General features: G+C 44.1%; 1 protein-coding gene across 1 annotated transcript in view; it reads right to left on the bottom strand.

Moving 5' to 3' along the window:
• Nucleotides 1–9,896, bottom strand: part of MARCHF11 (membrane associated ring-CH-type finger 11) — a 37,554-nt gene extending 27,658 nt beyond the window's left edge. Inside the window, exons 1-2 of the mRNA XM_075706086.1 lie at nucleotides 9,591–9,896; nucleotides 8,233–8,388 (exon numbers count right to left, since the gene is read on the bottom strand). Coding sequence (XP_075562201.1) covers nucleotides 8,233–8,388; nucleotides 9,591–9,896 — 462 coding nt within the window. The remainder of the gene's footprint in view (nucleotides 1–8,232; nucleotides 8,389–9,590) is intronic.
• Between the last annotated feature and the right edge of the window lie 5,386 nt (nucleotides 9,897–15,282).

Below are 15,282 nucleotides of genomic sequence, written 5' to 3'. Positions count from 1 at the left end.
TGTGCTGGGAGTAACCACAAGTTACAGTAGATCGTAAATTGCAGATTCCTCAGATAATAGCAATGAGAGATACATAAAGCATTCCATTAAGAAGTAGACTCCCTCTGTCTGTTCTTGCCCAGTGAGCAGAGGGAGCTTCCTTAGCATGAAAGAAGAGAAGGCATACTGAAGTTTACTCTCATTTTCTCCAGATACAGTTTCCTGGATGCCAATTTTATGGAATTTGCCTTTTTCAAGATCTTTGTAGTGTTTGGAATAATCTTCTTCCAGTGTTAGCAGAGTAGCTAAATACAAGTGAAGCTAGCAAGCATTTCATCTTGATGGTAAGGTTCATGACTTTCTGAAACTACTAAGGAATTATCTTTTTTAATTACATGTGGGCTTTGGGCATAAAAGAACAGAAAATTTGAGCCTTAGCTCAGGAAATGGCCTTCATCCAATAATATTGTTTGTGTGGGTATCAATATGGTGTATTCCTGTACTGGGAATATGCTTGCTACAGAAATGGCAAAGTTTAATACTACCGTGGAGGGAAGACACTGCCAGAAAAATATGCAAAAATATAGGGGAAAAAAAATAACAAGGGGAAAGGAAACAGTGTGTGGCTAAAACTGGAATACTCATTCTCCATTGGCTTCACTGAAATGTAAACAAAAGTAGCAGAAAAAAGAAACACAGAAATAAATAAAATAAAAAGGAAAGTTGAAATAAATTAAAACAAAACCCAGAGAACCCTATGGGAAAAGAGTCATGCAGGCAAAACTCACAATGCAAAGAGAGTGCTCTGTCTCAGACAAGTACTTCAAAAGAACCAAGGTCAAATTGTTCTTTCACTATTGCACTATTGGCATGAAAGGAGGCAGGGGCTGTCCTTTGCACATTGCTGAAGCACTAAGAAAGAGTCTTCAGTCTGAATACCAAGCATCCAATTTGAATCTACATATGGGACAAAAATTCAAAAAAATGTACTTGCAATAGGTTGAAAAGCTGTCTCCCCAGTCAAACAATTTAAGAAAGAAGTAAGTTAGCATGACTGGCAGTCATTTGGATGAAGCACTGAAGACTTCAATGCAAACTGACCAATATTCAAAGCCAAAAAGCACTAAAAGGAAGTTTCAAAATTAATTCAATAAAGCCAACTTTCTTTGTCAAATTTCAGTTGTGGAAAAAACTACAGTGGCACTTCACAGTTTACACAGCATGACTGGTAGAGAAGTCAGGAGGTTATGACAGTATCTGGTGCCCAGGGCAGGCTACTTTGCCAAGTAAGCATGAGCTAAGGAATCATAGACAGGAGGTATAAAAGCTATCACTTATTAACAAGTTTTCTTATTAAGAAATAGAAGAAGCATGCTGAAACAACCAGTACTTGGTTGCAATGTTTTTCACTAATCTCTGTTGATAGGAATGAAAGACAGGAATAATAAGGATTTTGGACATAAGACAAAAAGACAAAAATTTGTTTTGTAAAACTCACAAATCTTTCACTGCTAAATAAATTTCATCAATTTTAGGCTAGAAGATCAAGCTATTGCGAAAATATCCAATCAAACAGACAAAAAATGACAAAAACCAGTAAAGGTTCCTGAATGCACGTCCCACACCATATCTTAAGCCTTGCATTGTTTACTTAGATATCCAAAGCATTTTAAAAGGCAGTAACTATATATATGTAGCAACCTTGATTCCCATTCACACTGCCCTGAACTTTTGGATGCATTTTTCTAATGGAATCTGTTGTAAATATGTAATTTATGCTTATCATTCCAGTAATAACTTTCATTCAAGATATTTCCTCTGAAAACCGACCTGGCACCATGTCTCATGCTAGTCATTTTGCCCCATGAAAATCTTAGGCTCAAAGGAATCCACTTTTTTTTCCCTGGAGTGGTTAACCCACTATTTAATACACCAAGATAATGACGCTCTTTAAATCTGTATCTATATCTATATCTATGTATCTTACCACTAGATCAGGATGACACCTGTAATTAAAATTTTATTTCCAAGCACAGTTCACAGTTTACATTGTGCTGTTGTTTCACACCATTCAAGCAAACTGCCCTGAGCACAATTTGCACATTTCACAAAATAAAACAAGAAAACAATTGTTTTTTTTAATAAGCTACAGGAAATAAGAGTAATATATGAGGGGCACACACCTACACACCTCTAATGTTATTCTTTTTTTAAAACATGCTCTGTTTTATTTATTTTGTGTAGTTATTTGATTACCTTAGTATACACTTTAGAAGTCCAACAGAACTGCCTAAGTGAACACAAGAGAACTAGTTTAAAATCACTACCACATGTTAGTACAAAATTGTTCTCTGTCCTATAATCACCATTTCTTTGCCTAATCTTTTTTTTACTGATAATCCCTTAACCTTAAATAGACAGATATGAGCACCAGAGTGGCTTGTCTAGCTCCCTGCATGCTGTAGCTGATCCTCTGACAAGAACAACAGATTTCCTGAGTTCTGTCAGTTGAGATGCCAACTTTGACTAAATGTTCCATCTAGCAAAGCTTGAGCACACAGAGAATCAGGAAAGCAGATGTGTTTGCTGGTGGCACTCCAGCCGTTGTAGCAAAATCCCAACTATTAACCACACCTTCTAGATCACTGCTTCAATCTTCATCCATTCCAACCATCGAGAAAGCATAATTTTTACCATACAACATTAAAATCCTGACTAGACTAGGAATATCCAAGTTTCTGAACTGAATCATAGTTTTCAAACGTTTGGTTTCCAATTTTTGGCAGTTCTGACCTAAATCTCCCTCCCCCCTCAGTTCTTTCATAGGACTCTCTAAAACAAAATCAGTCTCCTTCCCCTCTTTCAAGCTTCTATTTTCTGTGCACTTAACTCCTTTCTACTTGATCCTTCTACTTTCAATTCCTGACTCTCTTTATAATCTCCCATGTTCCTTCCTGATGGCTTCAGATCCCATGCTGGTGACCACTCTGACCTCTTAGATGAATATCATCTCTCCTCATTGAACTTACAAATATGATTCAGTGTTCATAGTGAACAAAATGGTCATTCATTGCTTTGATTAGCTTTTCACCTAGGTCTATATCTAGTCTTTCATTACTAGTTCTTCTTTATCCCTCCCCACTATCACTGTGATATCACTGTGACAGAATCAGTCCATTTGTTCACATATTATTCTTCATTATTTCATGACTTTCAGATCATTGGTATTGATGATTCTTCCATCCCCTGTTGCCTCTTACCTGTCATTAGTTACCAATTCTCTCCATCCTTCTAAAACTTCTCAGTTTTGTTCCTCCTTTCCACTGTAATGTCCATCTTGCACTCCTTCTGCTCTGTATGCTAACAGCCACAGATTTTTGCTGCTAGGATGCTAGTAGTGCACCAGTGGCCTGCTCACTTGCTCCATGACAAATTTGTTCTCTCACCTGAATGGCTAACCAAATGTATTTCTCAAGCTTAATTGACTTTTGTCTCCACACCTTTTGCTGCCTTTATTTTCCAACTCTCTACTCCTTTTATCTCTGAGTCTCTCTGTGCACTAATTACAAGAAAACAAAGAAAGCATAATATAACATGAAATTCATTATCCCCTTAGCATTTTCTCTCTGATGCCATTCTTGCAATTCTGTCCTTTCTGTCAATGGTGAAATTTTTACTGTGTCTTCTATAATCGCTCTACTTTGCACCAGTAACATCATTTTGTCCTTCCTCCTGATCCACGCGCTTACCCCAATTCTCTTTTTCAGTCTCTCATTCACCTTCAGATCTTTCCCAGAAAGTACACAGAAAATGTATTTTGCCTTTCCCACCACCACAACTTTGACACTACTGGCCTCTCCAGCAGCCCTGCTATCCTTCTGTTTCTAAACTCATTAAGCACACTACTTAGAACTGATTGTAATCACCAGCTTCTACCGAGTGCATGTCACTGAAACAACTCAGAGGGTAGCAAATCAAAAGGTCTGTCTAGTCTAGTAACTTCTTCCTAGAAGTGGCCAAAAGTAGATGCTTAGGAAGAGTGTGGGAAGTACAACTACTATATCTATGCTCGTGACCGACAGATATACTTTGCTGTTTCAGACTTCTCTCTCCTGTCAAAACTAAAATATTCATCTGTTTCTACCGCGTTTTGTATGGATTTTACCACACATTTAAGTTCATTAAAATCTCTAGGATTTTCATGTCCCAGACTTCCTCAAGCAGTATGAATTCATTCTCCAAACCATGAATCTGTTCTGTAACCCGGGAATTATCTTAAATTTAAGTATCTATTTGGATCTTCCTGTTCACAATATTTCTAAAACTTGCGGGTGCTTTCTAGTAGCATATCTAAGACTATTCATATATAAAAATTTACTTTCTCATCATCATTTTCATCTTATGTCTCAATACTGTAACACAGCTTTTAAGTTCATGACAAATGCAATTTTCTCCATGACCACAAGACTGCTTCAAATACAATTTTTTTTAAGTCCACTACTTTGGCCATGTTACTGCCCTTCTTTCTCCACTATGCTGGTTCCTCTCTTCCCCATCACAACAAATAAAAGACTTCACTTGATTTTTAAAGTCCTTCTAGGCTTTTACTGACATATTAATTACCTTCTAATGACTACTTAGACATTGAATCTCATCTCTGTTCAGTTCATGATGCTGACTTCCGTAGAAATGATGGGGTTTAGCACCCAAGTACATTTTCTGAACCTCTGCATAACTATATTCCACTTTTAAATATTATTTCTGAAACTATCAAGAGAATTGACATTCTTCAATACACATTCCTGTTTAACTGCAAGTCTAGTGAACTAATTAGTAACAGGTTAATAATTAAATAGCACCAGTAAAAAAAAGCTACCTGTTTATATTTCCTTTAGAAAGGAAATCTGTACAAATTATAAAGCTTAATAAACCAATATTAAAGAATTTCTGCTTGTGCTTTCTTCCTATTTGTTAATCTAAAATGTAATTCTAAGTGGGTTTAATTTCCAAGTCAGACATTCAGACATTTAAAGTTTCTCCCTCCTTTTTAAGTTGTTTCAAAAACCTTCCAAGACTGCCTGCCCAAACCAATATTTGTTCCATCTCCCCTCATTACAGTTTGGGTTTTTTCCTAGTTATTTCTTAACATAACCTTGTCTATTATTGGATCAAATTCCACCCTGCGGTAAGGAGCAAGTCCAGCAACGTGAACATGTGCTTTCATTGATAGACTACTGCAAGGTTAAATATGTCTTTCTGATACGATCCTGAGAAGGATACTGAAAAAAAAATGGCTCAAATTGCATTTCTCTGTGAAACACCATATCAAACATCATCAATTTTTTTGTGTGCTCATCTTCCACTGTTAGGCCATTGGTTAATTTATTATTTTTTGTGTTTAAGATCTATTGCTATATTAAAAGCCTATGTGTTCCTGGGATTGGGTTCTTAAAAGTGAATTAAGTAGTAGTTGCTGAAATATACAAAGTGACACTGGAAAAATTTCTATTGGAATAGCCACTTACCATAGTAAATTTTGTCCCTTGAATGTACTGCCTCCAAAGAGGCCCCCCTTTGGGATTACTTTCCCTGCCATGAAGCAACAGAAACCATAGAAAATGTTAGATATTAAATGGAATATTCACATCTATTCCAATGTTCTGGAAGAAAACATAGAAAAATTTCCTACTTCTTAACTCCCTAAGCATTGTTACATTCCATAAACACCTGAGGTAAAAGTAAACCTGAGGAGCTGGTGTAAATCTGCATAGACAATCCACTTGAGAAGAAGTTATTTTGGTAAGCAGCATCCCTTTTCTCTCTTATGACACTGCCTACACAGATCTAATAAGTAAAAAACTGGTAGAGACAGTTCTGGGAACATGGACTGAGGCAGACTACTAGTTGTAGAGAGAGTGTACTACTCCTGTCCAAATATTGTGTCTAATATAATGCAAGAAGTCTTGCTTGCTTAGGGAACTTTTAAGTAATTAGCTACCTCAATGAGGATGTTGTAAACTACTTCTATATTCAAACAGACTAACCCTTAGCCTTTTACTGAACCTGACCAGAAAGTCACCTTAAAAAAGGTTTTGTGTAGTCAAGCGAATGATTCAGAACCTGTCCAAAAGCTTAAACCAAGACAGCTGTTAAAAATGGCCAATACTATTGTAGTCAAGAATATGGGAGAGGAGTGAGGGCATTTTAAGACTGATCTCCTTTATAAAAATACACAGACAACTGCAGTTTCGAGAGTTCCTTTTAGTTCTGTAACTACAGGAGGAATATTTATTGTAGGAGAACGAGAAACGTACCACTGTGTCCCTCTGAAGAGTTGTGTGACCTTTTGGGTGTCAGGAGTTTGACCCTAGGAACGTATGTCTAACTCATTATTCGAGTATGCAACTCCATGAAATCTTTTTGTATGCTATTTTGTCAAGAATAAAAAAGGACAGACTTAAATAATTTACATAAAAAATGAAAGACAGGGTTAAGAATAAATCAAGTATTTTTTAAGCTGTCGAAGGAGAAACATGAATCTAGTTCCACCCCTTTCCCCAAAAACGTGCCCCAAGTCATGAAGAGAATGGCATTTAACTTTTGGCTCTTCAGTTTCTTTCTACTTCACTTGTAGCTTGGCCAAACATTGTTGTCTACTGTGTCACCTACTGACACTTTCTTTCTTCTTTGCTTCTGTTTTCCACAGAAATTGAATAGTTGTTCTTCAAACTGGGGCTTGACTCTGTTGTCCGCAGATAGGTGTCTAATGACATTTCAGATGTCCTTTAATATCCCACTTGGCCTCCAGCTGCAGTTCCAGAGTCTCTCGTAAGTTGTGTCATATCTGCTATCCTATGTAGATATTCTGGCTACCTTAGGACATCTCAAATAGTATTAGATGCTTCTTTTCAGGCAACCATGTCACACCTTGCTGTCAAAGAACTATTTTCAGAGACTATCACTGCAAACCGATAATTGATAATGATATAACCTTTGCCAGGAAAAAGGTGAGATTGCTGTGAATATACAGGAAATAGAGATTTTTAAAAGGTTAAAAAAAGCCAAAAGGATCAACCCTATGCCAAACCTCCAGATAAAGTCTACATAGAAACAGAATCTACCACCTTCATTTTCTGAAGTGTTTTACAAATCCATAACTTTTTTACATCATAAAGATTCTATCAAGGAAAGCTTATCAAAAAGTTTCCTTTGTGGATTCATAAAGAAAAAACTTGAAGTCACAACTGGCTCTGAAAGTACTTGCACCTAATCTGAACAGCTGTAAGCAAATACTCCAGATATCCTACATCCAAGGAATGCTTATCATGCTCACACAACTGCCATTACCATCCAAGCATGTCTTTTCTATAAAATTCCAATCAAACTCAGGCGCAGAAAAATGACCCGAGTGCTCTGGCCTTTGAGAGCTCCATCATCTCTGAGCTCATAGGATCAAAATGAAAAAAAAAAAGATACAATTATCTTACTAAATGTGTTCCTCAGATGTATGAAATACAATTTCTAGGATGGAATTTTAAGCCTCTAAAGAATTCTGATATGCAAAGTGGCATTAAGGCTTCCCTAACAGATCTGCTAAAGCTTTGAGTTTCCCTTCCCCTCTCCCTGAACATGCTACCACTCTCATATTCCAACTTCCAGCTGCATGTTGTGATGCTGTTAGAAGGGAGCTGTGAAAAATGTTACTGTACATTTCAGATCCTGAAACAACTATTGGTGGACAAGACTTAAGGAGCGTTCCACTACTCTGGATTCTGCCAAGACTGAAAAGTCACCTCTTTTTACTTTTTTACAGCAGATGAATACACAGGCAAGAGAAGTTTTCTTTGCCTCTCTCCTCTGGACCCCAAGCTTGAAGAATGAATGAAATCAACCTCTGACTGACTCTTTAACAAACTATAAAGACATGTTTAACGTTTAGAAGTGAATCAGGGTGTTGCAAGTTGTTCTGTCATGTCTCAGTATGACTTACCTAAGTACAGAATTTAACAACCTCTGAAGACCATTTCTATGGCAAGCCATAAAAGCTAGAAAAACATAACAGAATAAAATGACTCAATGTTTTAATAAGTAACTGGTCTTAAAAACTAACTTCAAGTGGGTGCAAGTGCTAACTGGTGAAGCATATAGGCTCTTTTGCTGTATTTTCCAAAAACCTTGAAATAAACGTAAGTATCATTTTGTTTCTAAAAATGACTGGAAAGACATATTTTTAAAAACAAACAAACAAGTTACCTGGCAAGGCTTCTTCATTTTAATTGCTATAACATGGTATCTGTAACAGCAGAGTTCACAGGTCCATGACCCTCTTTCACTTATCCACTTTAAGAGGCAAAGCTGATGTGTGTATCGTACTGACCCATCGCAGCGGCAAGGATTTAACAATTCACCCTAAAAAGGCAGCACAGAAACATTAATTTTAAAGGAATCTCTTAGGTACAGGTATACTCAATACTAAAATATTTACAGGTCTGTAACAACGAACTGGTCTCAATTTCTATAGGTGAAAAAACATGTATTTTTGGCTATAAAAATTCTCAAGAATTAAACTGTCTTAAAAACATCTGTGTGCTTCTAATGCATCAAAGCCAGATAACCGTCTATGCCTGCACATGTACACATGTGAAACAAGTGAAAGATTGCCGTGCATCAGACAGTAGCATTAGCCCTTTCAAATACCTCAGATGGTACCGATAGTGGTTAGATGCATTTTTCCAACAGTTATTTGCAGTCATCGCTAGGAAAGGAATGGGTGACGACACTGAGAACCGCACTCTCGGGGCAGGGTTCTGCGCTGTCCAGCTAGCCAGCTGTCAGGCAGGACCTCAACTAATGTAACTAAACACTTCCCCCCGTAGCTCACATTTTCTACATTATTTAAATCGGCTAATCTGTTCTTTCCTTGAAAAGATATTTGTAGCTAAACTGCAAGACAAGCTATAGAATGCTAGGTACGGATCCACTGCTGATGTTGTGCCCAGTAATGTAATGACAGAAAAGATCCTTGGAAGTCTTCTCAACATTACCTGTAAGCTCTCATTTTAAAGTCTGATAGACACCTGAGAAATGCGTATCCTTTAAAGTCCCTGAGGGGAGAGACAGCGAGCGTGATGGCAAGCAGATGTACAGCGGGCAAGCCAGCCGTGGCAAATCTCTGGCTTTTCCCAAAGCTCTGCGCCGACCCGGAATTGCCCCAAGCGTTTGTCACAACCACCTGGCACGGCAGCCGAGGCTCGCTGCGCCCATTTGGCTGCCGGCCCCGAGGAGGGCTATCCCTGCCCGGGCGCCGGCCGCCGCTCCGCGGGCCGGTCTACGAGGGGACGCCGGGCCTCCCCCGGGCAGCAGGCGGCCAGCGCTCGGCCACTTTCCCGCCCCGCTGCCGGGCGGCCGGCGGAGAGAAGGGGCGGGGGCCGGGCCGGAGCGGCGGCGGGCGGCGCCGAGCCCTGTCCCCGGTGCTGATCGCTCCCCGCCGCCGGCCCGCCCGGCCCCCGCCGCTTGCCGCCGCCGGGAGCGGAGCGGGGGGTGCGAGAGGGGCCGGCCCGGCCGCCCTCAGCGCGGGGGAGCCGCCCGGCCGCCCGCCCCGCTCTCCTCACCTGCTCGGGGCCCTGGAAGCAGATCTTGCAGATGGGGCCGGCCCCGCCGGGGTGGCTGCCGCTGCCGCTCTCGCTGCTGCACACCGAGCGGGTCTCGGGCTTGTCGCCGCCGGCGGCCCTCGCCTCGGCGCGGCCGCTCTCCGAGCCGCCCCTCCGGCCCTCGCCGGCGCTGGGGCCGCCGCTCTCTCCCTCCTCTGGGGTGTCCCCGCTCGCCTCCCCCGCTCCGGCCGGCAGCTCCAGCGGGGCGGCGGGGTCTCGCTGCGGGTCCCCGGGAGGGAGGACGACGCTGCCCCCGGCGCAGCTCATGCCCTCGCCGGCCCGGGGCGCCCGGACGGGGACGGCCCAGAGGGACGGATGGCGGCGGCGGCGGCGGCGGCGGGGGGGGAGCGGGGAGGGCGCCCTGCTCGCTGCCCGCGGCCGGGAAGGTGACCCGGGGCGGCCGCCTCCCTCCGCCGCGCTCCGCCAGCCGGCTGCGGAGCGGCGCCGGCGGCGCGCGCGTGTGTGTGGGGGGGGGGGTGGGGGGGGGCGCGAGTGTGCGTGGGCGAGTGCGCGTGTGGCTGCGCGCGCGTGTGCGCGGGGCCGGAGGCGGCGGCGGCGGCGGGGGCGGCGCGGGGGGGCGGGGAGGGGCAGCTCCGGCACGCGCCGGCTGGGCTCCCGCCCCGCCCCCCCCCCAACGCCGCGGGGGAGCGCGAGCGAGGGACCGTTACCCGGCGCGAGCCGCGGCGCGGGCGGGGGCCGCCCCAGTCAGTCACGGCGGCCGCAGCCGCCCGGGCGCCTGCCCCGCTCCGCCGCCGTCAGCCCCGCTCCGGGCCGGCGGGCGCGGCGGGGAAACCGCCACCCTGGCCCGCACCCCGGCGCCTGCCCGCCCGGGAGAAATCCCTGCCCCTCCCCCGGAGGCCACAGCCGCAGCTGCCCTCCCGCCCCCTCCCTGCCCGCCTCCCCTCAGCGCCGGCTCCCCCCACAGCCCAAGGGCTGCCGCCCCCCGGCCCGCCACCGCGGCACCCTCCGCCCCCGCGGGGACGGCGAGGCGCTGCGCACTGCCCTTCCTTCCCTTCGTGGGGGCCTCGCCGTCCTCCTTTCCCCCCCGGGCCTTGGCTCTGGCCCCAGCCATCAGCTGCGGCAGGTGGTTTTCCTCTCCTCGCCCGCGCAAAAAAAAAAAAAACCCGATGCCTCTGCCGGGCACGGCACCCCAGCGCTCACAGGGCTCCTCAGCCCTGGCACCCCGGCGGGGGGGGGGGGGACCCGACACTTTAAGGGATGCTCACGGATCTTTTTACTTTACTGGGTTTTTCGTTGCAAAAGATTGCGCTTGCAAAAGCCCAGCAGAACATATATTCAACAGTTGTTCTTTGGGTGTGAAACAGTAGTCCTCCTGGTCTTTTGTGGCTTTCCTTTTTTTTTCTTTTTTTTTCAAATTCATTACATCACCTCATTTTCAAAATTAAATCTGCTAAAAGCATCATGATCAAATATCTTCTTAAAAAAAAAAAAAAAAAAAAGCCCACAGTGGTTAGAAATTCTTTAAAGTTTGGCTGGGGCTGCTAGAAGAAAGTATGTGTGAATTTCAGCATCGAGTATAACACCAGTGCACATTTCATCTCGTGAAAACGACAGCAACTGTCTGCGCAGAGAAAGGAAAAGAGAAAAAAAACAACTCAGAAACCAATTGTGCAGCCGTATGCTCTTCCATAGCCACATTTAGAGCCAAAATGTGATGAAATCACCCCTCATCTTCGTTGGCTGCTTCATGTGTAGTCTCAAGACGAGGATCTACCTGGATGAGCTCAGCCACTGCCTTCCCCAGCCGTGCTTTGACAGCAGGGGCTTTCTTGGTGTGGACACACTATCAGAAGACCGAAGAAGAAGCACACAGAGCCGAAACTGCGCTCCTCGGCCCGCGGTCAAGCGGCTGTCGAGCTCTCTGCAGAGGCTTGCTGAGCGTACACCGAACACCCGGTCCGACCTTTCGGCCTGGCTGGAGCCCAGAAAAGCAGCAGCCCCATATTGCAGGAGAGTGGCATTCAAACTAATTGGGGCAACGTGCAGTTAAAGCCCTTTCGGGCCTCCTACAGCCTCCATCTATAATGGAGGCTACGCGATAGATACATTAAGGACAAAGAACAACGCCGCTGTTTACAGCATTGCTCAAAAAAAGTGCATATTCAGCGGTTGTCTTCCTATAGTGGAATAAAAGGTATGTATCATTATACCTTTTCTCACCATCCACTAGGGCCCGTTCTCATGAAATCTTTGTTCTGACGGCTCTGCATTAGCTAAGCCAGCGCTGGCCATTTAGCTTGGCGTTAGGACAAGGTGCTCCAACCCTGAAATCACTGTTATTCACAAAGTGGTTGTTAAGTAGGTAAGTAACATGGATTTGTCCAGATTTGGTAATGTAAAACAAAAAATGTCACATTGGCAGTGACATTTTGATGAACTACAGATGCTGTGGAGTTAAGAAATTCTCCTACATACAATTTTTTCCTAGCAAAGCAATACCTGAAGGGGTTGCCAGAGAGACTAGACCAAATGGGAGACAGAATTAATGAAATAGACCAATTCTAAGGAAAGAAGGGGCAATCACAAACAGTGAAAAAACAGGAAATGTCAGAACAAACAGATGAGTCCAAAATACCAGGTAGAAGAGAACTAAAGCAGAACCAGAAGGAAAAGACAGTGGAACTAAAGTAGCAAAGTGAGAAATGAATGCTAAAAAGTTACTCATCTGCATCAGAGGAATATAGCACGCCCTTGCTGTTTGCTGTATGTGGGGGTTTATGCCATTTTTCTTTCTCATCCTTTTGTTTGTCAGCAAAAATTCAATAAATAACACAGCTTTTGGAAAGGATATAAAGAGAAGATAAAAATGTCAACACAGAAATGGAATGACTTCTTAATGTCAGGAAAAGAAAGAAAGATGTGACTATAGAGAATAATAGAGTGTGTTAAGAAGGTCAATCTCTTCTACTTGATCTTGCCCAAAACAAATGTATAACATGACTCTTAAAAGGGAACACATCTGATACAAATTAGAAGAATGTTTCTTTCACACATATGTAAATAATTTGGAGAGCTGATTGGAAGTGGGTATTTCACAAACATGAGTTTTTTAATGCATCACCTGTTTGCATGTCTACCAACCGCCACTGGCACGCTAGCTAAAACAAAATTCCAAAGGCTATCGATCCCCGCGGGCCGGGGTACGTTGGAGCTGTTCGGCCCGCTGGGGGTCGGAGGAGATGCCGGCGAAAGAGCAGAAGGGGTGGAGAACATTACCTAACACAGCCTCCAACCCAAGCAGCGTTCAGCCTTCTGCTGAGCGAGAGAGGGGGACAGGAGCCAAAAACAAAGATCGAAACAGAAAGAGGAAGAATTTAAAGCAGGAAAGGATATTCTGCTTCTTAACAGCAGTAGTGTAGGTGGTTGGGAGAATGAAAAAAAGAGAAGCTGAAAACAGGAGGAATTAATTTGTGGTTAAGACAGTGAACTTGGAGCTCATGGGATTTATGCTCAAGCACAGCTTTGCTACGCGCCCCTTGAACAACCTTGAGCAAGTGACCTCAAGTGGGCTGAACACAGGCATCTGGTTACCAAAACACAGGCAGCTAGTCGTGCTCCCAGCCGGGTGCCCAACAGCCTCCAGAGGACTGTGGCTGTCACATCTGCCATCTCTTTTGGGAACAGTGGGACATTCAAACTGGCACTAGACTCCCAGATGCAGGCACATCTCCCTTAGTCTCTCTCTCTGTCTCATTCTCTACATAAAACTGAAACAATAATGTTTGCTTTCTCTTTTCTTATTCCTGCCTCTTCCATTAGAATTTGCAATATTTTACTGGCGGATTCAGGCCATATTTGTACATTCTTGATCTTGGCCGAGGTATCTGGGCATTACAACAAGACAAATAATAAGGAACAGTGATACAGACAAAAATAACACCGAGGTAATAAGACTGTGAGACAGTGAAATGAATTGCATTTTCAGCAGGCAATGGAAAAGGCAGGAGAAGTACAACCCCTGAGGGAATGGACGTTGTCTCTCCTCTATTTTCCTCTCAGTTCTGCTCCAGGTACATTCTTTTTCCCACTACGCCAGCTCAGCACTGTGCAATTTTTTCCTCCAAATAAACTAATGGAAACTCAAGCCCAGTTATTTACCTGAGGACTATCAGCTGTAGGTAGAACATCCAGGAAGAAGAAACAGAGGAAGGCATTTGAATGGAGGGGAAATGTTCAGGGAATGGACAGAACAGGGCTTTTTAAAACTTATTATCTATCAAGAGAAACGCTGTAAGTAAAGTTTTATGTACAGAAGACGTTGCACAGGAATAACATATGCAGGTAACAAACTACTCGGGGGATGTTATAAGAGCGGAAGCACTGTGTTAATTGCACATTTAGAAACCAACCCCTGCGCTTCTTTTTTGTCAAAAAGTTTCTGTAATGTGTTGGCCTGTACCATAAATACAGTAACAGAACAGCTCAGTGATGGGTTTGTTCCATTTTGCTGCTTCCTGTATCTCTGCTGAAACCAAGATGATATAGTTTTAAAACATTAATAAAGGAGTAGAGAGTAATTGCCAGTGTATGACATTCAAAACAAAATACTAATGAGACAGTAGAAAGTGAAATCTACTTAAATAATAATACAGATGCATTATTATTCTATTTACTGAATAGCATGTATATGTCCCTTTCAGAATAAAACTCAGGTTGGTGGGGATCACCTGTAAACAAAAATAAGGCATTTCGGCTGCAAGCAAATACTTCAGTTTCATTTGAAATGTTCTTTACATGTTTAATGTAACATAAAATGTGCTTCTGAGTAATATTCTCATCTGTTAAATTTCCATGTTCGACTTTATTACACTAAAAGATCTGCACAGATGGTTAATAGCCCTGCTAGTGACTGGGTATTATTTGCTGGTTCACTGAACGTGCCTGATTTTTGTTATGAACACACACTCATCCTGCAGCCGAAGCTTTTACAGTTATGTCAACCAATTAAAATCTCATGCAGACAGAAACCTATTATCTAATGAAAAACCTTATTTTCACACTGCTCTCTTGCTTTTCTGGAAATGAGTACCTAGGTTCCTGTACAACCCTGTATTGCTCAACACTGATACATCTCTATGTAGCAAAAGTGTCTGGTCTTAGCAGCCACTGGCGTTTCTTCCACAAACATTTTCAGGGATTTCCCATCCATGTTGGGGCCCTGAGCGCGTCCCTGCTCCTGGAGGGTTTGCTCCGGGGGCTCAGGGCTAGCTCAGGGACAGGGCAGCTGCAGGCTGTCCCCTCCCTCCCTCCCTCCCTCCCTTCCTTCCTTCCTTCCTTCCTTCCTTCCTTCCTTCCTTCCTTCCTTCCTTCCTTCCTTCCTTCCTTCCTTCCTTCCTCCCTCCCTCCCTCCCTCCCTCCCTCCCTCCCTCCCTCCCTCCTTCCTGCCTTCCTGCCTTCCTGCCTTCCTGCCTTCTTCCCTTCCTTCCTTCCATGACCGGGGATGGCGGGGGAGCCGCAGCTGGGGCCAAGCCCTGCCCGTGGGAGCTGCTTTTAAGCTGAGCCTCTGCCATTTGGCCCCCACCTGAGCTACAGCTCCCGCCATGTCACAGGCCATGCCTAGCCATGGCCACACCAACCCAGGCCCACCCCTGGGACCACGTCCCATCCTGCCCTCATCCCCATCCCCAGGGAG

This window comes from Pelecanus crispus, chromosome 2, assembly GCF_030463565.1.
Source record: "Pelecanus crispus isolate bPelCri1 chromosome 2, bPelCri1.pri, whole genome shotgun sequence".
Classification (NCBI taxonomy): domain Eukaryota; kingdom Metazoa; phylum Chordata; class Aves; order Pelecaniformes; family Pelecanidae; genus Pelecanus; species Pelecanus crispus.
This window is presented reverse-complemented; position numbering and strand designations above follow the sequence as displayed.